Here is a 27876-nt window from a genome sequence, read left to right on the forward strand (position 1 = left end):
CTGTTGGCACTTCTCACAATAAATCATTTAAGAGGCAAAGACTAAATAAAATGTCTCCCATTGTACTCACTATGCAATTTTGTTGTTTGGCATCAAGGGATTTAAGCAAAACATTTCCAGTTTCATTGTTCCAATATAATATAGTTATGGATTTATGTTTTATATTAAAACATCAAAATTGCTTTATCCAATATGTGGATCATTAGCAAGGCACAAGTGGCTTTAGAAAACAGTAAATAAAAACTTGTACGTAAAAACTTGTACATAAAAACTTGTACATCAAATCAGAAAAGTTGTACATAATTATCACTTTTCCTTATTTTTAGGAAAGAAATCAACTTCGAGAAGAGAAAGAAAAATTGCACATTGAAAACACAAATCTGCAGACAAAATTATTAGAGGCACAGCAGGAAATTAAAGCTCTCTCAGAACAACTTGATGCATCCCAAAAGCAGATGATCATAGATGCAAGCAGCATGGCATAAAAATAAAAAAATCATCATTTTGTGCTCATACCCATCACCAGTGCAAAACTAGGGTAAACGTAGAACTTTCAGGATATGTTGGTAATGAAAATATTGAACGTATTCCCTCTATTTAACTATTTCCTTGATTATCAAAAATAGTTTTTAGATTGCAAAATCAAGCATTAATACCAACACTAAATACAAACAACTTTATGAAAAATCAAGTGCACCTTCAAACAAGTTGAATTTGGGTGGGCATTTGATGTTCAGCTCTGTATTTTTGGAAAACAAAAATAACAGGTTTTTTTAGAAGTAAACAGGCGATTTTAATGACATTAATATAAAATAAGCAATAGAATTAGGAGCAAAAATTGATGCAGGATAGCAATAAATGTTATTCCAAAAATATTACAACAAAGCAATTCCAACTAATCTACAGTAACATTTTTCAGCATTTGTTCGACTATTGGTTTTGAAAGAGAGACAACTGAAGTGCACATCAAACTCCATTTTGTTCAGTTTCAAATAAAATCAAATCAGTTATGTCCACCACAATGAGATAGCCATAGTGACCAACACACCTTTAAGCAACAAGGTTTTTATACCATTCTTCCCATATAACTTTGCTACAGTAACTGTCTTTCAAAGCATTTCAACATCAGACAAGAAAAGTCACTGAGTAGGTTTTTGTTGTCGATACCTTTATAAAAATGAGAACATTCCACAAACTTCTTTAACTGTATCAAGCCACTAAAGTAAGAAACTGACATGAAGAGTTTATTTAATATTTATATGTGCCAAAGCCAGTCATCATTCTAAAATCATCAAATTGTATTTCTCCAAGACAACCTGGTTGATACTTTGATAAATTTCACTGCTATAATCAGTACTTAAGTCATGAGAAATGAATCATAGTGACAAGAGTCACCTAGGATTGCTCAGAAGTTTCACACTTCCAGGTTTAAAAATGTCACAGATATTGAGAGGCAGGTCACTTTGGCTATTTCATTGGCATTTATGGCTGCTCAAATTGCAAGTATTAAATAACCATTTTCAGAACTGAGTTGATGACAAAGTTTGATTGGCTAAGTTTAATAACTTTGCAATATCACAGAGGCAAATATGTTGCGGGGTTTTGCAATAGCTCAAATACTTAACATTTTCCTGTATGTGAACCAGAACGCACAAAGCATGTTTGCTAACATTCATTAGTCTATAAATAAATTACACTGCATTGCGTCTATTTCCCTGGACCATCCATTACCGCAGGTTACACAAACGATCGAAGTTCTTTGGACAGACAGGTATGTTGATGCGCTCATGTAAAATGACTCATGAATGTTTATAACGTAAATATTAATCTAAACCAACCTGTTATTCAGTCAAAAACCTGAATCAGCACTGAAGATTTTACTTACCTTTTTACAAATAGTCATAAAACTTGTTGACATGAAACAAATGTCACAATTTTTAATTTGCCTGCATCAACTCAGGTAAGAATACAGGAAATAACAAGAAATCCAGGAAATTTAAGTATTAAATATAACTCAGTATCTAAATTTTGAATATAAACTACATAGAAACCAGAAAACATATTTCCATTGATTTAATACACCATCATCCTTCTGTGTACATTGCAAACGTTATCAGATAATATTACTCATGGCTATGTACTGCACCAGTAAATTAGATCAGCATTTGGGCAAGTAAACATCTCTCATATACTCATACTTACAGAGTGCATTTAAGATTGTCAAATCGCCAAACTGTTAGTTTTATTTAGACCTTTATATACAATGAGAAACAGTATGAAATATTTGGCAGCAAATGAGTTTTAAAGCTTGGGTAAGAACTTTATTTTATAAATTAAAAAATAAATTGTGCTTACAAGTGATTGTGTATACAGTGCCCTCCATAATGTTTGGGACAAAGACCAATCATTTATTTATTTGCCTCTGTACTCCACAATTTGAGGTTTGTAATAAAAATAAAAAAATCACATGTGGTTAAAGTGCACAGTGTCAGATTTTATTAAAGGGTATTTTTATACATTTTGGTTTTACCATGTAGAAATTACAGCTGTGTTTATACATTGTCCCCCCATTTCAGGGCACCATAATGTTTGGGACACATGGCTTCACAGGTGTTTGTAATTGCTCAGGTGTGTTTAAATGCCTCCTTAATGCAGGTACGAGCACCCAGACTTTCCCCCAGTCTTTCCATCACCATTGAAAACTTTTATTGGTGTTATTAAACATGAGGACCAAAGTTGTGCCAATGAAATTCAAAGTAGCCATTATGAGACTGAGAAACAAGAATAAAACTGTTGGGAGACATCAGGCAAACCTTAAGCTTACCAAAATCAACTGTTTGGAACATTAAGAAGAGAGCACTGGTAGCTTACTGATTGTAAAGGGTCTGGCAGGCCAAAGAAGACCTCCACAGCTGATGACAGAATTCTCTCTATAATAAAGAAAAATCCCCAAATACCTGTCCAGCAGATCAAAAACACTCTTCAGGAGTCAGGTGTGGATTTGTCAATGAACACTGTCTACAGAAGACTTCATGAACAGAAATACAGAGGCTACGCTGCAAGATGCAAACCACTGGTGAGCCGTAAAAATAGGATGGTCAGGTTAGTTTGCCAAGAAGTACTTAAAAGAGCAACCACAGTTCTGGAAAAAGGTCTTGTGGACAGATGAGACGAAGATTAACATTTCAGAGTGATGGCATGAGCAAAGTATGGAGGAGAGAAGGAACTGCCTAAGATCAAAAGCATACCACCTCATCTGTGAAACACGGTGGTGGGGGTGTTATGGCCTAGGCATATATAGCTGAAGGTACTGGCTCACCTATCTTCATTGATGATATTACTGCTGATGGTAGTAGCATAATGAATTTTTAAGTGTATAGACAAATCCTATCTGCTCAAGTTCAAACAAATGCCTCAAAACTCATTGGCCAGTGGTTCATTCCACAGCAAGACAATTATTCCAAACATACTGCTAAAGCAGCAAAGGAGTTTTTCAAAGCTAAAAATGGTCAGGTCTTGTGGCCAAATCAATCACCCGATCTGAACCCAATTGAGCATGCCTTTTATATGCTGAAGGGAAAACTGAAGGGGACTAGCCCCTAAAACAAGCATAAGCTAAAGATGGCTACAATCCAGGCTTGGCAGAGCATCACCAGAGAAGACACCCAGCAACTGGTGATGTCCATGAATCACAGACTTCAAGCAGTCATTGCATGCAAAGGATATGCAACAAAATACTAAACATGCCTACTTTTTTTTACATGGCATTGCTGTGTCCCAAACATTATGGTGCCCTGAAATGGGGGGACTATGTATAAACACTGCTGTAATTTCTACATGGTGAAACTAAAATGTATAAAAATGGCCTTTATTAAAACCTGACAATGTGCACTATAACCACGTGATTTTTTTCTATTACAAATCTCAAGTACAGAGGCAAATAAATAAATGTTGGGTCTTTGTCCCAAACATTATGGAGGGCACTGTATATATAATTGTACAATAATTTTTTTGTATACCCAACTTGTTTTTTGATGAGATGTAATCTGTAGCATGATGTAATAAGTAATATGGATTTATTTGTTTAAAGTATCAATTTATTAAATGTCATCTTCAAAATATGGCCCCTCTTGTGCAATGTTTAGGTTTAGAAGAGTATTAGTTGACAACGAAGACTATTAGTTGACCACTTGCCTTTGATTTATTACTTGTTGCTTGAAGGTGAGACATTTATTTTGGTCAGAAGACTGCCTTTCGGGGAAAGCAAAGGCAGAGTTACACAAATGTAATTAAGAAGAGTTCATGATGGTTGTTATCAAAACTGTTTTAAGTGCATTCGATGATCAATGACAATACGTTTAATGCATCAATAATTATTGCCAAAACAGCATTTTTTTGCTCCTCATTCAGTTTCAGCTAGTGCTATCCAACAATTGAGCTGAATCTTGTATACAAGAATTGTACATGTTAATGGTGAATGAGACCTGGGCCATGGTGAATGAGACCTGGGCCACAGTGGATACCCGACCTCAGCGGATACCTTCTTCTGGACACCATCAGAAACACAAAAGGAATGGACAGTATGCTGACAAAAGGGCAGCCTTTCAAACAGAAGTGATCTTTTCTGGCTGTGTGTGTCAGTGTCAATGATAGAACGAGTAACTGAGCAGAAAGTAGAAAGCAAACTGAGAAATCGGAGTCAATCACTCCCACATCATTCCCTACTGATCACTTCAGCCCAATTTATGGTCCAAACGCCCTCCACTCCCTCAATTGGGGCAAGGAAATACGAACAGTAATCAGGTCACAAAGGCCCTTCCCCCAAAATATTGAAGGCCATTGTGCCAAAAGACTTTTTGACCAACCTATCTACCTGTGACACCACCTTCAAGGAACTACATACCTTTATATATCTATTACATCACTATTATATCAAGAAGAAAACAGATAGCTCCAGTTATCGCAACATATTTACCATGTAATATGAAACTAATACATGGATTTGTTGGCATTCATTATTTTTGTGATGCCACAAATAAGGAGCAGTGAATCACAGACTACTTTGCTTCAAATTGAAATTTCCCCCTGCTGCTTCACGATTCGCAATTCTTCAATCCTTTTGTCTCAAATTTTGTCCTTTCATCTCTGGTCTTTGTTCAACCATCTGATTATCAAACCCCCCTCTTGCCTGTATCCAACTATTACTTGTGTAGGAAGGAACTGCAGATGCTGGTTTAAACCAAAGATGGACACAAAAAGCTGGAGTAACTCAGCGGGTCAGACAGCATCTCTGGAGAAATGGAATAGGTGATGTTTCGGGTCAAGACCCTTCTTCAGTCTGAAAACGTTATCTATTCCTTTTCTACAGAGATGCTCTGACCCACTGAGTTACTCCTGCTTTTTGTGTCTATCTTCGTAATGTCCACCTATTACGTGCCAAGCTTTGTCCTGCCCCTCCTCTCTTTTCCCCTATTCCCTCTCCACAATCCGTCTGAAGAAGGGTCCCGGCCCGAAATATCATCTTTCTATGTTCTCCCGATAAGCTGCCTGAATATTTAGCACGTTGTCTATTTTTGTACACCAGCATCTGTAATTCCCGTTTCTGGAGTTCTGACCATTAATTTAGAGATCACAGTTTGAATTTCACCAGAGCACCAGGAAAATTTAAATTCATGCAATTAAATAACCCTAGTATTTACAAAAAATAATCTAATTAGGCTATTTACCATCTCAAACATCTACAGAGTGATGTCACCTTTGTCAACAGATCTCAAGCAGCAATTAATGACAAGTAACCCACCTACCAATGCCCAGCTTGGGCTTTCCATGGACTATTTGGCTCCAGAATGCATCACAGCCTTAGTTCAAACGTGGACAAAGAGCTAAATTCGAGAGTAAAACTAGAATATACTGGAAATACCCAATATGTCAGATGGCCTCTGGGTAAAGGGAAACAGAATTAACATGTCGGGATCAAAACTCTGATGTCAAAGGTAGGCATGCTTGCCTCATCTTCAAAGTAGCATTTGACTGCATGTGGCAAGAAATCACTTGTGTGGTTGGAATACCTTGTGCAAAGGAAGATGATTATGTTTGTTGGAGTTCACTCGTCCCATCCCAGGTGTCCATGTTCAACCATCCAGCTTCATCTGCTTCACCAATGACCTCCCTTCTATTATAAGGTCAGAAGCGGGGATGTTTGCTGGAGTGCACAATGTTCAATTTCACCCATTCCTTCTCTCCCGAGATGCTGCCTGACCTGCTGAGTTACTCCAGCATTTTGTGAATAAATACCTTCGATTTGTACCAGCATCTGCAGTTATTTTCTTACTCCACCGCAAATGAAGTAGCCCATGCCTGCATGTAGAAAGACCTAGACAACATTCAGCCACAGGTCCATAAGTAGCAAATAGGATTCACATCACCACTGTATCATCACCAAGAACATATCACAAGAAATAAATGCTGATCAAATCCTTTGCATTAACTTAAACTGCTGTGTTCCATAGAAAGGAATGCAACATATAGTGATTGCATAGGAAAATGCCTTTGTTATGTAAACTGAGGGTGGAAATGGAGGTAGCGTCAGGGGTAGCAAGATCAGATTACTCATCAACTCTTAGGAACATACCAGCAGCATACTTCTTTTAAGAGCTTCTACAAAGCAATCAAATTTAAATCATGCCCTGCTGACGTAGGTTTTTATTCCTTGGGAGGAAAACATCAGAATCACAGAGAACTGATACAGGTTCAATTTAGAAAACCACAGGATTTACTAAGACTGGTAAAAACAATCAAGTAATGGCTTTCAAGTAACAGGATTAACATTTTACGGGCCTTTGTTTATTTATGAGGAAAGAACAGTGGAATGGGACTCTTGCATATTTCTGCCAAAGAACCAACAAATACTTCTGCATTGTATTATTTTACAGCCAATTCATGTATTTTCAGCTAAATTTTAGTTCTCAAAGGATTAGATGTTCAGGATAGTCAATTACTGAGAATGCTGATCTCAGACTCACCTTGCATCTCGAGTTTGTTCAGTACATGTGATAACATTCAAGCGTTAAATCTGGAATCTTATTCTTTGAGTTATTCAAAGACTATGAAAGGAAGAGCCAAACCTGGTGAAGTCAGGGAACTAAAGTCTATTTAAACAGAAATTCAAATTTACAAGCTTTTGTAAGACCTTCAGGAGCCATTTTGAGCGTTTTTACCAATTGCAGTTCACCAAATTTTAGGCAAAGCATGCTTCTAGAGAAGTTGACAAGATTTCAAAATCAATTTCAGTCATTGCTGTGGTATTTCATCCAAAGGGATTTTCCGAGATCACAGTGAGCGAGGGAGAAAGATGGACTTGCTTTGCTTTGTTAACTACAACAGCATCTTTTGACAAATTAGCACCATGATGCACATGGTAACTAACAGTTGCTGAAAAATCCAAGGTTGAAAAATTCTGCATGGATTGATTGATTCTGATTGATTTTAAAGCATTATTAAAATCACTGCAGAGCAGCATTTCTGACTGCAATTGAAAGAGAAACACATTGGTCCTGCCAAATAAAGAGAATAGGTCATGGCTGAACTCACCAACCTGTGCTGCTGTCCTGAACACAAGATTATTTTTGCTTTTTAGTATTTGCCTTTTTGAATGTGAAATAACTGATAACATGAATTATAGCTGCAGATTAATGGAATAGATTTTTTTACACGATTCTCAGGTTAAGACAGATACGTAGATTGATTAAATGGTTGCAAGTTGGAGATACTTGTTCAATCTCCATAATTCCATGTATGCATACCGTTCTACGGTATTTCAAGTTTAAAAAAAAATTCTAAGGCCTTTATTGAGCTGTCTAATCCTTGCATCTAAATCCTGAAACTCATTGGACCTATCAGTAGCAATAAGAACTACCAACATAAATATTTCTGAAACAACATAGGAATAATGTGCCATTATTTTTATCTTGCATAAAGGCGAGATTTCCTATAGCAACAACATCCATTTCCAGTCTGGAAACGCAACCAGCTTAATGAAATTTGACATCCGTGTTATTAAAATACTAAGCAGTCCACCTCTTGAATGATTTTGGAACTGCATAAATGTCATGACTGGGGTGTCATTCATGGACTTTTAAAACCATTAAACAGCCCACGGAATAACAAATTGAACCACAAAATATGAACAGAAAGACAATGATATCAAACACCCAGCAGTAATTAGGTGCATTTTCACCTGTCAAACCCGTAATTGATTTACCAATTTAAATCATAGATGAAAGCGAACAATTAGGTGATTTGTTTTCTTTGTTAAAACTGTAGCTGAATGCAATTCTGAAGTGGAAATATGCACGCACTCTGGTGTTAATGGCCATTTTTATAAAGCTCAATTATACACGCAGAGAAAATCAACCTACTCTGCATAATACATGAAATTCACTAATCTGCAAGCAAGTAGTTCTTGTTTTTGTTCATTACTACCAATTTTCCTACTTAAGATGAAAAAGATATCTTATTCCTATGCCAGAGCATTCCAGCTTACAACCAGGTCAGACTGAAATTATAAATTCAGCTGAAATGCAAACATTTGGCCGGTATAATGACAGGCAACCATCCTGATAGTTGTGTCACTGCAGCACAAGCATTCAAGCGCATATAAATCTCAAAACAAAACTCCTACAAAATTCAATTTATTACTTAGTTCATTTTTAATTACTACATGTCAAAAATCTTCATAGTAATTTAAAAAATCTCAACTGGTCACAGCTCTTCGGGAGGTACTCGCTCTGCGTAGTAAAATCATTTTAATACTCACAATCTCATAAAAAAAGGACGTTCCTACAATGAACATTTTCAATTAACATTAGAAAACGTTTTTTGTATCTGGTAGTAAACAATATGTATTATGTACGCACAAGCTTTTTTTCAAAAAAATCCTTTACCATTCTTGTACCTTAAAGGAAAATGGTATGCTGCAATCTTCTGAACATGGGGAGATAAATTATTTTCAGCTGCAGGTATAATCTGTATTGCTGCACTGGCTGCAACGAGTGTAGCTCGAAGTGTCAACAGTTTATGCAGGTATTTGTAACAGATCATAATGTCCACTATTCATTCAGTATCGTCCATAACCTCCTCGTCCACCGTAATTTCCCATGTCTCCATAGCCTCCTCTGCCGCCATAGCCACCTCTCCCGCCATGCCCACCTCCACCTCCCTGGCCACCCCAACCACCTCCACTTCCTTGACCACCTCCGCCCCCTTGGGCACCCCTTCCTCCTTGGCCACCTCCCCAGCCAACCCTGCCACGACCACCTCCTCCACCACCACGTCCACCTCTCCCTCCATCTTGTCGCTTCAGCCATGGTGGCATCTCTGGTGGTGGCGCTTCTATCTCAGATGGTCTACCTCCTCGGTCAGGAACTCTCCCCATCAGAACCTGCCAAAGAAAGTCACAAATTTAGTTCTGCATGGAAGACAGCAAGGAGCAAGTCTTCCATAATTTAAAGGATCATAGCATTATCGTATCAGTAAAACTTTGGTCAAAGTCAATGCTGACTTGGAGCAAAACACAATAAATCAGAGGCAAAACAAATTGATGGTAGTCTCAGTCCCGCCATTAAAAAATAGAGATGACAAAAAGTGAGAACCTTTCTATGGTTACAGAACTAATGGCAAAGAATAGATAATTGGATATGACAGTTGTGGGTACAAGTGTGCAGCAGGAAGCCAAATACAAAGGAGAGTTTGTATTGACTTCCTATACAAAAGTCAAGGCAGTGACTTGACTTTCCCCAAAAGGTCAAGGCAAATTTTCATGGATTTTGATACAAACGTCTAAACCACCTATTTAATCCATTCCTAGTTTACTACAATGATTAGCTGTACAATGAGAACTAACATAGATAGGAACAATTTTACATGGTTAGTAAAGATTTAGAGGGATATGGGTTTAACGTTGGCAAATGGGTCTAACTTTGATAGTCATCTTGATCAGCATAGCTGAGTTGGGCAGAAGGGCCTGGTTCCGTGCTGCATGACTCTTTGACATGTTTGGTGATTAGAAATGTTCTGTAACACCTGTATGGTATCTTTTCCATCTTACACACGATTCAAATCAAAATGCTCAGTCACATGTATATGACACATGAAGAAAATGATTATCCATATTCCCAAAATAAGAGCATGTTTGTGCGTGTGCTGATTTGACAATTGCTTCACGAAACACACAACTACCCCCAAATTGTTCTCAGTATGGTTTGTCTCCCTATGCACAATAAGTAACTTGTAAAAGCTCTGCATTTTTCCTGACACTGCAAAATTCATAGGTGGAAACCGCACCACCTGACATGTCGCATTACCTCTTCATAATACAATGGTGTTTATGTGTTCAAATGCATATAACACACCTTGTTGATGGCACAAGACGTCCCTTTCCTTAAGGAACCACTGCTAGTCTTCATAATCTTGGACAAGTCTTCACGGGCAGCCAGAAGGTGTGCCAGGGTTACCGTTGACGCCAAGGATAAAGACTGTCTTTTTGGTTGATAAATTTTTGCCATATTGTCTGTATTTGCCTAATAAAATAGAGAGTCTAATTTTTACTTTCCCATATTTTCAACATTATCACACTTTCTACAATACGATAGAATTTTATTTTTCCCAGGAGGAAAATTGATCTGCCAAGTCATAAAACACAAGATACATGAAATTGAAGTGACAAGTGGAAAGGATTGGGGATGTACAAAGATTTGGGATTGGCGGGGGAGTCAGTCGACCCCACGACAGAAGGGGGAGGAGTTGTACAGTTTAATAGCCACACGGAAGAAGGATCTCCTGTGGCGTTGCTGAAGGTACTCCTCAGGTTGATTCATGTCTCTTTGAGGGGGTGAGCTGTATTGTCCAAGATGTTTGATCCTCCACCCCTATGAATCCAACTCCACCCTTAGGACGGAGCCAGCCTTCCTGATGAGTTTGTTAATCCTATTGGCATCCGCGGCCTTCGCCCTGCTGCCCCAGTACACGACAGCAAAGAAGATGGCACTAGCTACCACCGATTGGTAGATCAGCTGGAGTATCTTATTTTAGACATTGAAGGAGCGGAGCCTTCTCAAAAAGTACAGCTGGCTCTATCCCTTCTTGTACAGGATCTCAGCATTCCTGGACCTACACTCCAAGGTATTTGTACTCCTTGGTAAACAGCACAGCCACACCTTTGATGGAGACTGGAGACAGGGGTGTTCCTCTCCTCCTACAGTCCACTGCTAACTCCTTAATCTTTTCGCTGTTGAGCTGCAGGTGATTCAGCCCACACCACTCAACAAAGTCGTTGACTACACCTCTGTATTCAGCTTCCCTCCCCTCACTGATGCAGCCCACAATTCCCGTCATCCAAAAACTTCTGCAGGTGGTAGGAGTCCGAGTTATATCTGATGTCCAAGGTGTAGATGGTGAACAGGAAGGGAGAGAGGACCGTCCCCTGTGGGGCCCCTGTGTTGCTCACTACCATGCCCGAAACACAGTTCTGTAGCCCGACATATTGTGGTCATCCAGTCAGGTAGTTGGTGATCCAGGGCACCAATGGAGCATCCACCCACATCTTTGTCAGTTTGCTCCCCAGCAGTGCAAGCCGGACAGTGTTAAAAGCACTGGAGAAGTTTAAAAAATTTACTCTCACAGTGCTTCCAGGCTTATCCAGCTGAGCATAGGAACGATGGAGCAGGTAGTTGATGGCGTCCTCAACCCTTCTTGTTTTGGTAAGCAAACTGCAGGGGATCCAGGTTGGGTTTAACCAGGAGTCGCAGGTGAGTGAGCATCAGCCTCTCTAGGGATTCATGATGTGCAAAGTCAGTGCCACCAGTCTATCATCATTGGAGGAGCTGGGATGCGTCCTCTTTGGCACAGGATTCCTCTCCAGGCTCAGGCTGAAGTTATGCTGGAGTACTCTGCACAACTGACTGGCACATGCCTTGAGTACCCTAGGGCTGATACCATTGGGATCCGAGGCTTTGCCTGGGCGGAGTCTGCTCCGTATATTTGTTATTTTTCTTCTAAAGGTAATTGAACCATGGATAGCTTTCATGATGTCTGGTGGATAATATAATTTAATGTATGAATTATTATTTTGTTGAATTGAGCACCTGAGGAGAAAGTTATTTCTGTGTGTCTATGTTTCTCTTTAAAAAGTAACATGGTATATTCCCAGGCACACAAACATGACACCAGTCTGTCTGCATGACCTTCACATGAGAATGTGCAGATCAGGTCACTCATCTTCATGTTCATGCTCCTTTTCCCCTGCATCAATCCCCCCCACCCCAATCAGTCTTTCAATTGCCCTTCAGTAAATTATGCATTTTGTTTTGAGCATTCCCGCAGAAATGCTTGTTGACCTTCTGGCATCTAGATACTGGCGAATCTCCCAGCTCAATGATTAACGGCAGTAATTAAAGCACTGTTCATATTCTGTCTAATGTGCTGCTTTAGATTATAGGATTCTATTGTCACTAGAAATGTGCTCCATACAGTGTCCTAGCAGGCTCTTCAAATGAGGCCAAATGGATAGTTCTCAGTAACAAAGAGTGATCAACTTGCCAAGTATACAGCAGGCCTCCCAATAGTCAGTGGAATAGATAGGCAAATCACAGAAAGATGCAAAATTGTGCTTGATTCTCAACTGTCATCTGGAATAAGCAGGTAAGCTACCAGTTTTGGGGCAATTACGGAATATGAGGTAATACTGACCAAAACTGAGGATGACAATAATAAAACAATGGAAGTATAAACAGTAAACTGGTCAAATTAGCAATAATCATGTTAATGTTGTTGGATTATTTTTGATGTCAATGATTGAGCCCTTCCACCACTGGGAAGATCTGACCCTACCCAGGTACAAGCCAATGGTCCAGAGGCTGCCTCTGACCACAAGGTCAGTGAGGAGGTGGTCACAGGAGGCCTGTGGCGTTCTACAGGGCTGTTTTGAGGTCACAGATTGGGACACACTCTAGTCCCCATGGAGAGGACATTGATGGACTCACGGACTGTGTTACCAGTTAAAGTTCTGTGTGGATAACGTTGTCCCAGAGGAGACTGTTTTCCCACAACAAGCCCGGGGTCACCAGTGACATAAAGGTCCTTCTCAACCAGAAGAAGAGGGCCTTCAGGAATGGTGACAGGGATGAGGTGAAACAGGTACAGAAAGACCCGAAGGCAAGACTAAGAAAGGGCAAGGATGACTACAGGAGGAAGCTGGAGCTGAAACTTCAACAGAACAACACGAGGGATGTGTGGAGCGGTTTGAAGAGCATCACAGGCTACAAGACCAGTGGCCTGCGGAGGGAAAGCAATCAGAACTGGGCCAATGAGCTAAACCTGTTTTTTTTAAAAAACAGATTTGATGGAAGTGCCTCTACCCACTCTCCCACCTGCGCCCTGACAGACTCTCCTCCTCAATCCCCTTGGTCCACTTCTTCTGCCCTTTCTTTGTTGCACCTCACCATCAAAGCTGAGCAGGTGAGGAAAGAGCTTGGTATCTTGGTGGACGTGCGTCGTGAAAGTTGTCTGTGTACCGCAGCTGAATGAGCGAATTCTCAGGGAGAGGTTCTGGAGCAGGGAGGATGCAAGTTAAACAATTTCCTGTTTGCTATATAGATTAAACTCCATTGTGTAGGAAGGAACTGCAGATGCTGGTTTAAACCGAAGATAGACACAACTTCATTGTAGTGGGGAGATTGCTGGTGGTACAATACTGCAAAAAATGTTGGGCGGCGATACATTTCTGCTTGATATCATTCTGCAATTAGATTGAATTAATTGTGGACCCAGTGGTTAAAATAATGGTTTACGGTTTGCATGTCATACATAACATAGATGGCATGTGCGCGAATTTCTATCGGTAGTCAGTTAGAGTCAAAGGCTTTTACCACAGGACCAAGTTCTCACTGTAATCTGTGAGGTAGCTGCACAAAAGACATCCCATTTTAAAAGAGGTTCTTCAATCGAACTGTAGGACCTGGAATCTCAGGACCCTGATGGGCAGCTCCATCCATTGGATGGATGTCCTAAATACTGCTCTCCAACTGTAGTCCTAGAATCAATGCAATTTTTAACCAGACAGCTTTTATTTGAAACCAAAAACTGGAAAAATTATGTTCTCGTTGGGTTTAAATCAATATGTGTGTTGCTTACAAATACTGATTTAACTAAATAGCAAATTAGTTAAGCAGTCAATTATAGTCATACTAAATCACCAATGAAGTGAGCAGCACCCTTCATACCTTCCCAGCTTATTCAGAAATCACCTACAGAAATGTCAATAACATGCATCAAATGACATTTTAAACATTCCAGGATTCAATTTTTCAATCTGAAGGGTCCCTATCCAAAATGTTGCCTATACATGTTCTCCAGAGATGCTGCATGACCTGCCGAGTTATTCCAACATTTTGTATCTTTTTTTCCCATTTTTAAATACCTTCGTTATTAACATTTACTTAGCATGTATATTTTACAGCCCGTGGGTGCAATACCAATGTATAAACAAATATTCCCAATGTTCAAAGTTGCAATGGGGTCAGATAACAGATGCGCTTTTGAGAGTTACGCTACAAAAGTAAGCAACTACTCCAGACATATTACCTTGCATCCTCAGACTTTGATTCTTACCTTGGCTTTATCAGACCAGCCAAATGACTGGACAGTCACATCTAGACGCTTAATCAACATTTTTCTGCGGCATTCATACTCACTGGTGAGAGCTTTGTTTATTGCTGCAAGAGTCTCCTGTGTAAAAAGATTTTGCAGAAGGGGGTTATCATCCACATGGAACAAGTTAAATTAAGTTTTATATTCCACAGATCCCCTGAATATATAAAACCATTTCAGCCAAGTTATACTTGTAAAAATATCTGCTTGATCAATTGGCTTTAATCAGGATATAGCTGATTTTGTATACAAATTTTACAATCCTAGCCCACAAGGTGATGGCCAAGATAGTCATGGAATAGTTGTAGTTCTTGTGGCAGTCTTTATCTTTAATTAAAAATCAACCTCGCAAAGAGACATAATCTGGTTCGAATGTTGCTACAAATGCAATTAATCAAAAAGATGTATAAAATAATTGTCTTAATTCATCCATCCATCCTTTAACCCAGATTGTCATAACATGTCACAAAATTGATTTGATGGTTTTCACATCCAAGATTATCTGATGTTTATTAGACACATTGATCATTCACATGAAGATGAAATTGTGCATATCAGACCTCTGGAGAATCCTTTCTATTTCTATTCATTATAGCACACTTGGTCCTACAGTCAGAGTACTTACATGTATGCAGCCCCCTGTGTTTTAAAATACATTTCGCGGGTACAGTCAGGGACTTAGGGCAAACCCTTACCCTTGACTGGAGCCCTCGTGGCAATTAATTACCATACAGCTCGGAATTGAGAGACTGCCAGTGGGGGGGGGGGGGGGGGGAGGAGGGAGTGGTGGGGGAGGAGAGGAGAGTGGGGGAGGAGAGGGTGCTGCACCAATGCAGGAGAGGTTTGGACCCAACGGGTCCACTTGGTCGTGGAAATTAAAGGCCTCATGGCCTTATTAAGATACATCAGTTAACTCACAGTATCCTAGCCAATATACCACCTGGACTATTACCAACAAACACACACCGATGATAGTTATGCCATTGCTAATTAAGAGCTGCTGCTGTGTACAAAATGACTGCAATATTTATCCACATAACAGTAAACAATTCAAAGAAAATTTGTATCCTCTTTCTTAAAAGCAGTCTCTTACCCATTGTTCGGGAGTTAGTGTTAGCTTCAGCAGTGGTTGACTTATATAACTTTTGGAAGTTTTGGAATTTATATTTTTCACCTGGGAGAACAAGATACATTTAAAAGTGGTTTTAATGGAGTAAATGAACATCAAGACTTCAGAAAAATAAAGTTCAACACTAACCTTTTCCTCTATAGGCTTAAATAATTGTGCATCAGCAACATCAATTATAGGACAGGGCAAACCCAATGCTGCAAAGATAGATTTAATTTCCCGAGAAATATCTTTATTGCCTTCAGCTTTGGACACTGGAGGAGATTTATACTGTAGGATCCTTGCAGTTTGAAGCTCAGATGACAAATATACTGTAAGCAAACATATTAAGTTAAGTGATCTTGATATTTCAATCTATTCAACGCATCCACAGTTAAAAAAATTGAAACGGGTTAGTAAAAAACATTCAGCAGACCAAGCAGCAACTTTGGAAAGAGAAACAGCTTAAGTTTTAGACTGAAGATCTTTAATCTGTCAAAGTTCTGTTGAAGTCTATGATCTAAAGCACTAATTCTGTAACTCTTTCCAAAGATGCTTCCTGACATGCTGATTTCTTCCAGCATTTTCTTTATTTCAGATTTTCAGCATCTGCAGTTCTTTTGATTTTCAAAAGAATTTGATTTAAGGTAATATATGGATATATTTAAAATGTTACAAATAACTTCATTAATCATTATTTTAAAAGTTTATTGCTATTTTTGCCAAATTTTGCTCTCGAGATTAAAAGCCCCAATAAAATACATTTTGATATCAAGAAAGCCAGCCGAGTTCTGTTTATTGTCACAGTTATAATTGCCAACATAATATATTGGCAAGTAGATTCAAGATCAAATCCAGAACATGAAAATCATAAAAGCAACCACCTTTATATTAAAATTAACTTAAAAAAAATCTAAATATGTTTATTCAGATCCACTTCTACAAGTTGCAATTATATTGCTCCTTTTATCTCACAGGACATCACAAAGAAATGTAGCAAGTAAAGTCCTTTCTGTTATGTCATTATTTTCGGCCATGGCCTATTTGTATCTCATTTTGATCAAACTATCATGCTTCTGTAACCCTCAAAACCTAACAATTATCATAATTCAATATCGAGACGAGGGCATGGACAGCAGTTTTGTAAAGGAAGTGTGGGGAGAGGGGTAACAAAGACGATCTTCTTGATCCTCATTGCATTTCCTCCATTTCATGGGATCTCTTTAGTTCTTTGTTTTTGCAAAGAAGGGTATGAGAGAGAGTCCCGAGGGGTCATAGAGTTGATGGCAACAGGGATCGCGCTTCAAAGAGGAATTTAAAAGAGAATATGAAAGAAAAACTTCAAAAAAATTGCAGATTTACATACCCAGAGCAAAGTAGTGGCAGACAGATCTTGAAGAATAATCTGAACGTCTGTTGCAGTGTCTTTCATGACAAATAAACACTCTTGATCTCTTAAACCATACATTGCTTACATTGTAAACAAGGGTGCAGTTTTAAACAGATTCGGCAACATCAAAACCAGGGAATATATTGTTCTCCAGATTTACCATGGAGTAGTAGCTATACAGAACGGGTTTATATGCTAAATGCCTTCAGACTGATTCTACTTTGCTTAGTTGGCCTATGCTCCTCGACCGAGAACCTCGGTAAGCATTTCCCAGCTTGCTTGTTACCCAACAACATTTATTGGAGTGCCTGAATTGGATAATGAGAGGAGGCAGAATCAGTTCTGGACATCATGCCTCCACAATAAAAATAAAATGTTGGTACCCAATATTCACTGGAATGAACCTGACGGCCCAGTTGATACTTTTCTAGCTGCTAATTACTGTGTTTGAATTTAAGCAATTTAGTAAAGAATAAAAAGCAACATAGCCTTGCATGCTAAAGTTCCTTCCAAGAAAGCTGCATTCAAAAATGCATTGAACTTCCATACCATGGTACTATGGGGACACCTTGTGGTGTGGTGTGAATATTACAAATGAATTTACCACACTGTAAGGCGTACAGATTTTACACTGAAACTTACTTCATGTATCCACTTCTTCACAGTAATGTTATATTTTATCAGTAAAATTGCAAAAGATTGCAGTAGCAATCCCTGGAACAAATTGTCACAAAATGTTTTAAGAATTCAACAAGTATAATAACAATGCTCACATAGAAGTTTTAAGCAGTCTTCCTTCTTTTTTAATCTCTCTTCAAAATCTCCAGTTAGAAGTGTTGAATAGGGGCAAGACATTTCTTTTAGGAAACCATTAATCTCCAGCAAAAAGCTTTCAACATCTTCTGCACCTAAAATAGAAAGTAGAATTAAAAAGGTATTACAGGTGTCAGAGGTGATGGGGAGAAGGTAGGAGAATGAGGTTAGGTGGGATAGATCAGCCATGATTGAATGGCAGAGTAGACTTGATGGGCCAAATGGCCTAATTCTACTATCATTTATGATCTTATAACCTGCGGAAAACATGATGCATACATTTTGCTATGTGATGTATCAAGACGATGAAACTAACCAACTTGATATTTTGGATCACAAATCTCCCTCTTGTAAACTTATGTAAACTACCAAAGTAACATAAAAAGGAGAGCTGCTGGAGGAACTCAGCGGTCAGGCAGCACCATTGAAGGGAAATGGACAGTCGACATTTCTTCCATATGATGGGTCTCGACCAAAATAGCAACTTTCAATTTCTCTTAATAGATCCTACCCCCTACACCACCAAGGGCTGCCTCGCCTAGTCTGTCCATTTCGAACATTTTTTGTTATTTTTGGTAAGTTTTAAAATTTTGTGTAAATATTCTCTGGTTTGTTTTATGTGGGGGGTGGGGGAGGGTGTCGGGGGAAACTTCTTTTCAATCTCTTACCTTACCGGAGATGCGATTGTTTTCCGGATCATATCTCCGGTCTCTCTGCGGCCTAACATCATGGAGCTGGAGGCCTTGCCTGGGACAAACTTTGAGCCCCCGTGGGGCGTGGACTTAACATCTGAGCATGTGATTCCTTGCCTGGATCGATGCTCCAATGCGGCCTGTAACATCAAGGAACTCGGTCTCGGATTGAGACCGGTCGGGAGCTCCAAGCCGCACGATGTTCGACAAGCCCTGACTCGGGGTAGATCATCCGGCGCAGGGGAGCTGAAATCCCCCCCCCCCGATGCAGGAGCTTGATCACCCTGACAAGGAAGGCCTGCCGCCAGCTACAGGAGTCAAGATCGTCCCATCAACGGAAGGTTAGAGCCCCTTGGCGGCTGGAGGCCAAAGAAGGGAGAGATTTAATTTTTTTTCTGCCTTCCATCACAGTGAGGATGGTGGTGGATGTTCATGTTAAAATGTATTTTGTGTGTCCTGTTGCTTTTTATTGTTATGACTGTATGACAAATGACATTCTTCGTATGTTGCAAAACATACTTGGCTCATAAAGTATGATTGTGATTGTGATTGAACCGCCAAGTCCTTCCAGCAACTCTCCTTTTTGCTACGAATTTCAGCATCCAAAACCTATTAAAGCAATATCATCGGAGCAGACACAACTCATTCAGAAATGGAAGTTGCAGATTAAAAACTAATATTTGATACTGAAATTAGCTTCTAAAGTCAAATTACAAGGTTTTTAATTCATGAATAAATCTAATTTAATTGATATGTTGAAACTGTTATGTTTCTTCAATAAAATATAACAAATACATCACATAACTAATCCTGATTCACTGAACATTTAAGTTCCAGAGAGCTAGGTACATCATTTGATGAATCCTCAAATCAAAAAGAACACTTAATAAAGACTAATAATTAACCACCAGCTAAGCTCAGTAATATTCATGCCCATTCTTTTTAATAAACCAACCAATCTGCATCAACAAGAAATGACTGACCGTTGCCATATTTGCATTTCCAGTTTGATTTAGCATCTTTTACTATTTGCTGATATTTCTTTTCATTGTTTGAATCCAATGTTCAAATGAAGTTTGGCATAAATCATCATTTTTGGTAAGATTTCCTCTATTTTGTGCATTTATCTTTTGAAATGTTATTTTTCACTGCTAACTGCCATTTAGGGGCTTCTTAAATGGTTGCAGTCTTTCTTGTGACTATGTCCAAAAAAATTATTTGATAAAAACTAAGTTTTAAAAACAGCAGCAAGGTAATTGTCTTCAGCTTGTGTCATCTTTCATTTAGATTCATGATTCTACCTTCCCAATGGTGGGTACATTACTCTTATAAATCTTGCTTAACAAAAATCTGTCAATCATGCATTTAAATCTGCCCACAAACAGATTTTTAAATTTGCTGACGAGTCTACATAGAAACATAGAAAATAGGTGCAGGAGGAGGCCATTCGAGCCAGCACCACCATTCATTGTGATCATGGCTAATCGTCCCCAATCAATAACCCGTGCCTGTCTTCTCCCCATATCCGTCGATTCCACTAGCCCCTCGAGCTCTATCTAACTCTCTTAAATCCATCCAGTGATTTGGCTTCCACTGCCCTCTGTGGCAGAGAATTCCACAAATTTACAACTCTCTGGGCGAAAAAGTTTTTCTCACCTCAGTTTTAAATGGCCTCCCCTTTATTCGAAGACTATGTCCCCTGGTTCTGGACTCGCCCAACATTGGGAACATGTTTCCTGCATCTAGCTTGTCCAGTCCTTTTATAATTTTATATGTTTCGATAAGATCCCCTCTCATCCTTCTAAACTCCAGTGAATACAAGCCTAGTCTTTTCAATCTTTCCTCATATGACAGGTCCGCCATCCCAGGGATCAATCTCGTGAACCTACGCTGCACTGCCTCAATTACAAGGATGTCCTTCCTCAAATTAGGAGACCAAAACTGTACACAATACTCCAGATGTGGTCTTACCAGGGCCCTATACAACTGCAGAAGAACCTCTTTACTCCTATACTGAAATCCTCTTGCTATGAAGGCCAACATTCCATTAGCTTTCTTCACTGCCTGCTGTACCTGCACGCCAACTTTCAGTGACTGTTGTACAAGGACACCCAGGTCTCACTGCACCTCTCCCTTACCTAACCTAACTCCATTGAGAAAATAATCTGCCGCCTTGTTTTTGCCGCCAAAGTGGATAACCTCACATTTATCTATATTATACTGCACCTGCCACACATCTGCCCACTCACTCAACCTGTCCAGGTCACCCTGCAACCTCCTAACATCCTCTTCAGTTTACACTGCCACCCAGCTTTGTGTCATCCGCAAACTTGCTAGTGTTGCTTTTAATTCCCTCTTCCAAATCATTAATATATATGGTAAACACTTGCTGCCCCAACACCGAGCCTTGCGGTACTCCACTCGCCACTGCCTGGTATTCTGAAATTGACCCGTTTACTCCTACTCTTTGCTTCCTTCTGACCTTTTGTACTTCCCCAATATTTTTAAACTTATTTATCTCAAAAGTTTCTTCCTGACATTCATTGTTTTGTTCCAAATCTGACACTTCACCCATGTTCTCTACATTCAACTGATATAAAGTATGTAACAAGTTTGCTGCTTCCTGCTTTTCAATTACAGTATCAACTGCATGGGAGTAAGTTGCAATTCGCCTCTTAATATACGTTATAAATCTTTAATTTCCTTCAAGCTCCTTTTGTCCCTCTTTGCATAATCATTACCATATTCTTTGTAGCCTTCTTGATCCTCCTTGCATTTCATGGGATCTCTTTTGTTGTTTGTATTTGCAAAAGTTCTCTCTCGGTTTATACTTGGAGACCAAGAAGTGAACTCTATTCTCATTCCTCAATTGTAGGCAATTTTGACTTTTTATCTCTACCTAAACTCTCCTCATTTCACACTTCATGATTATTTCTGCAGTTTGTATCTCGTTCCCAGCCTGGTATGGAGGCAAGCACATGGAATGAAACATCTTTACTATTACAATCCTTCAGCCGCTAATTCGATTTCCATGTTTAGATGCCCCTGTGCATTTGATTTTGCCCCTGTGATAATGTAGATTTTGAAAAGGGATTCTAGTGAATGAATAGATGGAAAAATGCTGTTTTTGTAGTTCTTAATTTAAAAGCATATTTTAGTTGCTATCATCTAATCAATGTTATTTGATGCAAACATTTCATTGTTGCAGTCATTATTTCAATTTCCATTAAGATGAAAAGCAGAGTGTAATATCATTTTTAGGGTAGTTTTCTGTTCAAACCTTCTGAAATGTTAATGCCAAGCTTCAGGCATAAGCAGCAGATACACATGGCTTTAGCTACAAGACCATATATTAAAAATGGAGAGCAAACTTCCGATTAATATGATTTTTACTTTAAAATCACTAGACATTGAACAAGTCTGTTGAATTTCGTAGTAACTTGTTGAGATAGAGAGAAAGTGATTAAAACATGATACTTGAATGACGGTGAACTGAAGGAAAACTGTACTTACAGGTAATATTATTTATACTTTCTTCCAGATTACATAACATTTTAATCTGTGAAGATAACCACACACACAGTTCAGTAAATTCTGAGGAAGATGGCCCAGTCTCAACTGCTTTCAAAAGAGCATCTTCTTCCAACAAGGGTCCATTGTACCTACATTAAAAAGAAACCGGAGAACCATTTAATGATTGATATATAAAAAATTATCAAAACGTGTCAAACTGTTCAAATAAAAACTATAAGGAGGAAACTTTTTTTAAAAACCACATATTTAAGTAACACTTGACCAAAATTAAAGATGGATAAGGAAACTGCAAACAGGCACTCTAATAAAGTTCACAATTTTTTCCAAATCCATTATGGTTCTTTCACCAAATTTTTTGAACAGCAGATTTTAAAAATGGCAAAGTACTAAGTATTGGCAATTCAATAAGTGCAAGGAACCCGGGACCCACCCACCCACGGCTCATACCTCCCCCCTGCATTATTTGGGTGGGTGGAGGATTGTGTTCCTAGAAAAAGGTCCATGTCGCAATTTTCTGTACAAGTTATGAAACACGTGAATTTTACATAAATTTGGTGTTTATTGTTCTATAAGAGTTAAAATGATTCCGCATCCCAAATGTTTGGGTAAGTCCATAACCTGAACGGCCATAACATGAGGATATGCTGTACTCACATTGATAAATCGACCTGAAACATGCGCGCAGGAAGATTTAAATAGAGAGAAAAGGCTGCGAAGGTCAGCATCGGGCAACTGGCATTTTTCTGTGAAAATATCAAACTGTGTAATCCTGCATTACAGCTGTTTGGACAATGGAAGCTCGTCCTTATGAAATTTATAAATAACTTCCAAACACCTGCCACCATATATGGCATCTTCATTGAGAATTTTAGGCTGGAACTTTGCAGGAAGTTGACAAGGACAGATCTAGGATTTACCACACAGGCCATTGAGGAGTAGAGGGCACTTGCTATTGATAGACATGTATAGGCCAGAAAAAGTCTGAATTGTGGTATATATTTTTTTAAATTCTTTAAAGGGCAGTGTTTATACATCATAGGAAAGCAGCTTCCATGATAAGCCTTCTTCTGAAAAGGAAATGGATTGAAGCATTGTTGCAGTAATCTTTATATCTATACTAGGAACATACTGCAGTAATTCTGAATTTTCCGACGAAGGTAGGGAGACGAATGCTGCAGAAAAAGTCTCAATGTTTGACACGTTAACAAAAATCCAACAAATTCACTGCAAAGCAAAACATTAGTGTCCACTCGTGCGTCGTAGAATAATGCAGCACAGGAACTTGCTCGTTGGTCCACAATGTCTGTGCTGAACATGATGACAAGTTAAACTAATTGCCTCTGCTGGCACATGAACCATATCCCTATGGTTGGTAAGATTTCGGAGTACTTAGGCTGAAGTCAACATGGCTTTGTGAAGGGGAGGTCTTGCCTGACAAATTTGCTGGAATTCTTTGAAGAATAGCAGGACAGACAAAGGACAGCCAGGAGATGTTGTATACCTAAATATTCAGAAATCCTTTGATAAGGTGCTACATGGGAAGCTGCTAAGGAAGATGAGAGTCCATGGTATCAAAGGGCAGATACTAGCATAGATATCAGGTTGGCTGGATGGCAGAAGGCAAAGGGTGGCAACAAAAGGGGGCGTTTTCTGGTTAGCTGCCAGTGACTAGTGGAGTACCACAGGGCTCGGCGCTGGGGCCACTGCTCTTCACGTTGTATATTAATGATTTGGATGAGGGGATTGAAGGCTTTGTGGCCAAGTTTGTGGACGATACGAAAATAGATGGAGGGGCACGTAGTGTAGAGAAAGCAGGGACTCTGCCGAAGGACTTGGATAGATTGGGAGAATGAGCAGAGCAGTGGCAGATGGAATATAGTGTAGCAAAGTGTGGAGTCATGCATTTTTTTAGTAGGAATAAAGGCATAGATTATTTTCTAAATAGGGAGAGAATCCAGAAATCGGAGGTGCAAAGGGACTTGGGAGTACTGGTGCAGGATTCCCAAAAAGTTAATTTGCAAGTCAAATCGGTAGAAAAGAAAGCAAACCCAATGCTAGTATTTATTTCAAGAGGGCTTGTATACAAAAACACTGATGTAATGTTGAGGCTCTATAAGGCACCAAATGTTAAGGCCTCATTTGGAATATTGTGAGCACTTTTGAGCACCATATCTGAGGAATGATGTGCTGGCTCTGGAGAGGGTCCAGAGGAGGTTTACAAGAATGATCCCTATAATGAGGTAACCGGTGATGAGCGTTTGTCAACACTGGCCTGTACTCACTGGAGTTTAGAAGAATGAGGGGGGACATTGAAACATACAGAATAGTGAAAGGCTTGGATAGTGTGGGTGTGGAGATGTTTCCACTAGTGGGAGAATCTAGGACTAGAGGTAATCGGCTCAGAATTAAAGGATGTTTTTTAAGGAAGGAGATGAGGAGAAATTTCTTTAGTCAGAGGGTGGTAAATCTGTGCAATTCTTTACTACAGAGGGCTGTGGAGGCCGTCAATTGATATTTTTAAGGCAGAGATTGATAGATTTTGTATTAGTACAGTTGTCAGAGGTTACGGGGAGAAGGTAGGAGAATGGAGTTAGGAGGGAGTTAGATCAGCCATGATTAAATGGCGGAGTGGACTTGATGGGCCGAATGGCTTATTCTATCCCTATCACTTGTGACCTGATGATCCCTTCCATATCCATGTGCCAACCCAAACACCTCTTAGATGCCACTATTTATATGCCTCTCCCAGCGTTGCTGGCAGTACATTCCAGGCACCCACCACTCTGTGTAAATAAAAACTTGCCCCGTACATCTCCATTACATTTTGCCAATCTCGCCGTAAAGCTATGTCCTCCAGTCTTTTACACTTTCACCCTGTGAAAAAGGTTCTGACTGTCTATCTATGTCTCTCATAAATTTATATATTTTCATCAGGTTTCTCCTCAGCTACTGATACTCCAGAGGAAACAATCCAAGTTTGTTAAACCTCTCCTTAAAGCTAATACCTTCCAATCCATGAGGCATTCCAGTAAAACTCTTCTGCACCTTCTCCAAACCTTCTATATCCTTCTTGTAATGGGAAGATCAAAACTACATACAATACTCCAAATACACCCTAACCAAAGTACTAAAGCTGCAAAGTGACTTCCCAATTCTTACACTCAATGCTCCGACCAACAAAGGCAAGCATACCATGTGGTTTCTCTACCATTCTTTCTACTTGTGTTGCCACTTTAAGGAAACCACGGTCTTGAAACCCAAGGTCTCGCTGTACATCAAGCCTGTTAAGACTCTTGCCATTAAGAGCATATATTCCCCTTATAGTCAACCTGGAAAGTGCAATACTTGCTTAAATTAAACTCCATCTGCCATTTATTGGCCATTTCAGCAGCTGTATCCAATATCTGCAATATTGATTGACTACTTTGGATAGATGAACTCAAAGCCTTCTTGAAGAAATGCAATATTCCCAACAAAGATGACAAAGCAGGTTGTGGGATAGCATTGAAAATCTCAAGGGCACACAAAGGGCCCCCTGCAAAAGTAGCACACTTCATAATCAAGCCATCTACCCCATCAGCCACCATGTACCCCATTGGTGAAAAAGTCTGTAGATCCTGCGTGGAGCAATCGCCAAAGCCACAAATCAAGAGTGTAGACAAGTATTCCTCAATCTTGACAGATTGTCTGAGGTGCTAACATAAACACAAAACATAATAATAATAATAATAATGCATTACATTTATATAGCGCTTTTCAAACACTCAAAGACGCTTTACAGGGATTTCTAGAACATAGAGAAGTGAATAAATAGATAAATAAGTAAACGAACAGAAAAAGGAGACAGAAGATGAGGTGCTGAACAGGTGGGACTTCAGTGATGTTTTGAATGTGGTGAGTGAGGAGGAGTCTCTGACGGGTTGGGGTAGTGAGTTCCATAGGGTGGGAGCAGCGATGGAGAAAGCCCTGTCCCCCCAGGATCTGAGTTTGGTCCAGATGGGGGGGGGCAGGAGATTGGCAGCAGCAGAGCGGAGGGTGCAGGTGGGAGTGTGCCTGTGGAGGAGGTCAGTCAGGTAGGATGGGGCCAGGTTATGGAGGGCTTTGTAGGTCATGAGGAGGATTTTGTACTGGATTCTCTGGGGGATGGGGAGCCAGTGGAGTTTGTAAAGGACGGGGGTGATATGGTCACGGATCGGGGAGTGGGTGAGTAGACGGGCAGCGGAGTTTTGAATGTATTGAAGTTTACTGATGATTTTTGAGGGTGAGCCATAACGGCTGTTGCAGTAGTCCAGACGGGAGGTGATGAAGGCGTGGATAAGGGTTGAGGGTTTCTGATTGGCAAATCCAAGGCCTCCAATTCTGTCATCACAACTTGTAATGATTGGTAAATGTGAATTTCTTTCAGCTGTTTCATAGATTATTTTAAGAACTCTTTTCCAAGAATTTCAACAAACAAAAATCTGGTTTAAACATTAAAGCCATTTGTCTTCTAAAAACATCAAGTATATTTAGAGTGGAAACAATGAACTGCAGATGCTCGTTTACAAAACAAGACACAAACTACTGGAGTTACTCAGCGGGCCAGGCAGCATCGCTGCATAACATGCTGGGTGTCGTTTCGTGTTAGGGCCGTTCTTCAGACTATAGTCTACCCATTCCAAACGAAACGACACCCACTCCTTCTCTCCAGAGATGCTGCCCGACCCGCTGAGTTACTCCAACGCTGTGTGTCTATCTTCGGTGAAAACCAGTATCTGCATTTCGTTCCGACACGTTGGGTTTACTGGGGAGCTGGATCAGTAAGGCAGGGCAGGGGGAGTCAGCATGGAGCTCGGCAAAACCAGCAGCAACACCACTGGGCCAAACAACCTCCCACTGCTGCAAACAACGAGCCCGCCAGGTCCCTGCCGGTCGTCTGCTCTAATTGCGGTGTCTCTGCAGCCGGCAGTTTCAGGCTCCCTGCGTTCACTGGCCGTGAAGTGACGATGGGGCGCGAGTGGGGAGCGGCGGTTTAACCGGCCACTTGTAGCGGGAGGCCGAGGCCGAGAGCCGGCGGCGGGGCAGCCACTCACCCCAGGGCATCGAGCGCGTCCAGGATGTCCGCCTCCATGGCGGCAACCACGCGGCTCTCGCAACGGACCTCGGGGCTCTGTCTGTCTTGTCTCGCCGGCGCCGTCACTACCCGATTATTCGCCAGATCGGCCGCTTTCAAACCTCCTTCCGCTCCTTTGTGCACCGGGGAGTGAGCGAGAGCGGTCGCGCGAAATAGGCTCGCACTCCCGCCACCGCGCCCCCATGCGGGCCGGGGCCTGGCACTGCATCGCCTCCACGTTCATGAATGGTAAAAAGCAAAGACATTTTATCTTTGGTTAAAAAGGGACTCAGTCTGGGACACTGCACTTTCTAGTTCAAGAGTTGAGAGTTTTTTTATTGTCATATGTCCCAGATTGAACAATGACATTCTTACTTGCAGCAGCACAACAGTTGAAACTGCAGTTGAATGAATGAATGAATGAATGAATAAATTTATTGGTCAAGTATGCATATCCAAGGAATGAGCCTTGGTGCTCCGCTCACAAATGACAACACAAACATACAGTTAACAATTAAGAATAAAGCATAAACACATCAAAACA

General features: G+C 40.1%; 2 protein-coding genes across 3 annotated transcripts in view; one reads left to right on the plus strand and one right to left on the minus strand.

The window, feature by feature from the left end:
* The window catches only part of LOC144597270 (RAS guanyl-releasing protein 1-like), a 92221-nt gene extending 87306 nt beyond the window's left edge, over positions 1 to 4915 (plus strand). For both annotated transcript variants that reach the window (XM_078406383.1, XM_078406384.1), the window contains one exon: positions 327 to 4915. In XM_078406383.1, coding sequence (XP_078262509.1) covers positions 327 to 485 — 159 coding nt within the window. In that variant the 3' untranslated portion in view covers positions 486 to 4915. The remainder of the gene's footprint in view (positions 1 to 326) is intronic.
* Positions 4916 to 8409: 3494 nt separating this feature from the next.
* On the minus strand, positions 8410 to 27490 carry fam98b (family with sequence similarity 98 member B). The gene is made up of 8 exons (XM_078407130.1): positions 27313 to 27490; positions 22220 to 22368; positions 17975 to 18109; positions 15962 to 16143; positions 15797 to 15877; positions 14665 to 14781; positions 10410 to 10577; positions 8410 to 9439 (listed from the first exon to the last, which is right to left on the minus strand). The coding sequence occupies exons 1-8, from the start codon at positions 27348 to 27350 to the stop codon at positions 9116 to 9118; spliced, it is 1194 nt and encodes a 397-aa protein (XP_078263256.1). The 5' UTR covers positions 27351 to 27490; the 3' UTR covers positions 8410 to 9115.
* Positions 27491 to 27876: the final 386 nt, after the last annotated feature.

Source organism: Rhinoraja longicauda, chromosome 10 (assembly GCF_053455715.1).
Source record: "Rhinoraja longicauda isolate Sanriku21f chromosome 10, sRhiLon1.1, whole genome shotgun sequence".
NCBI classification, from domain to species: Eukaryota; Metazoa; Chordata; class Chondrichthyes; order Rajiformes; family Arhynchobatidae; genus Rhinoraja; species Rhinoraja longicauda.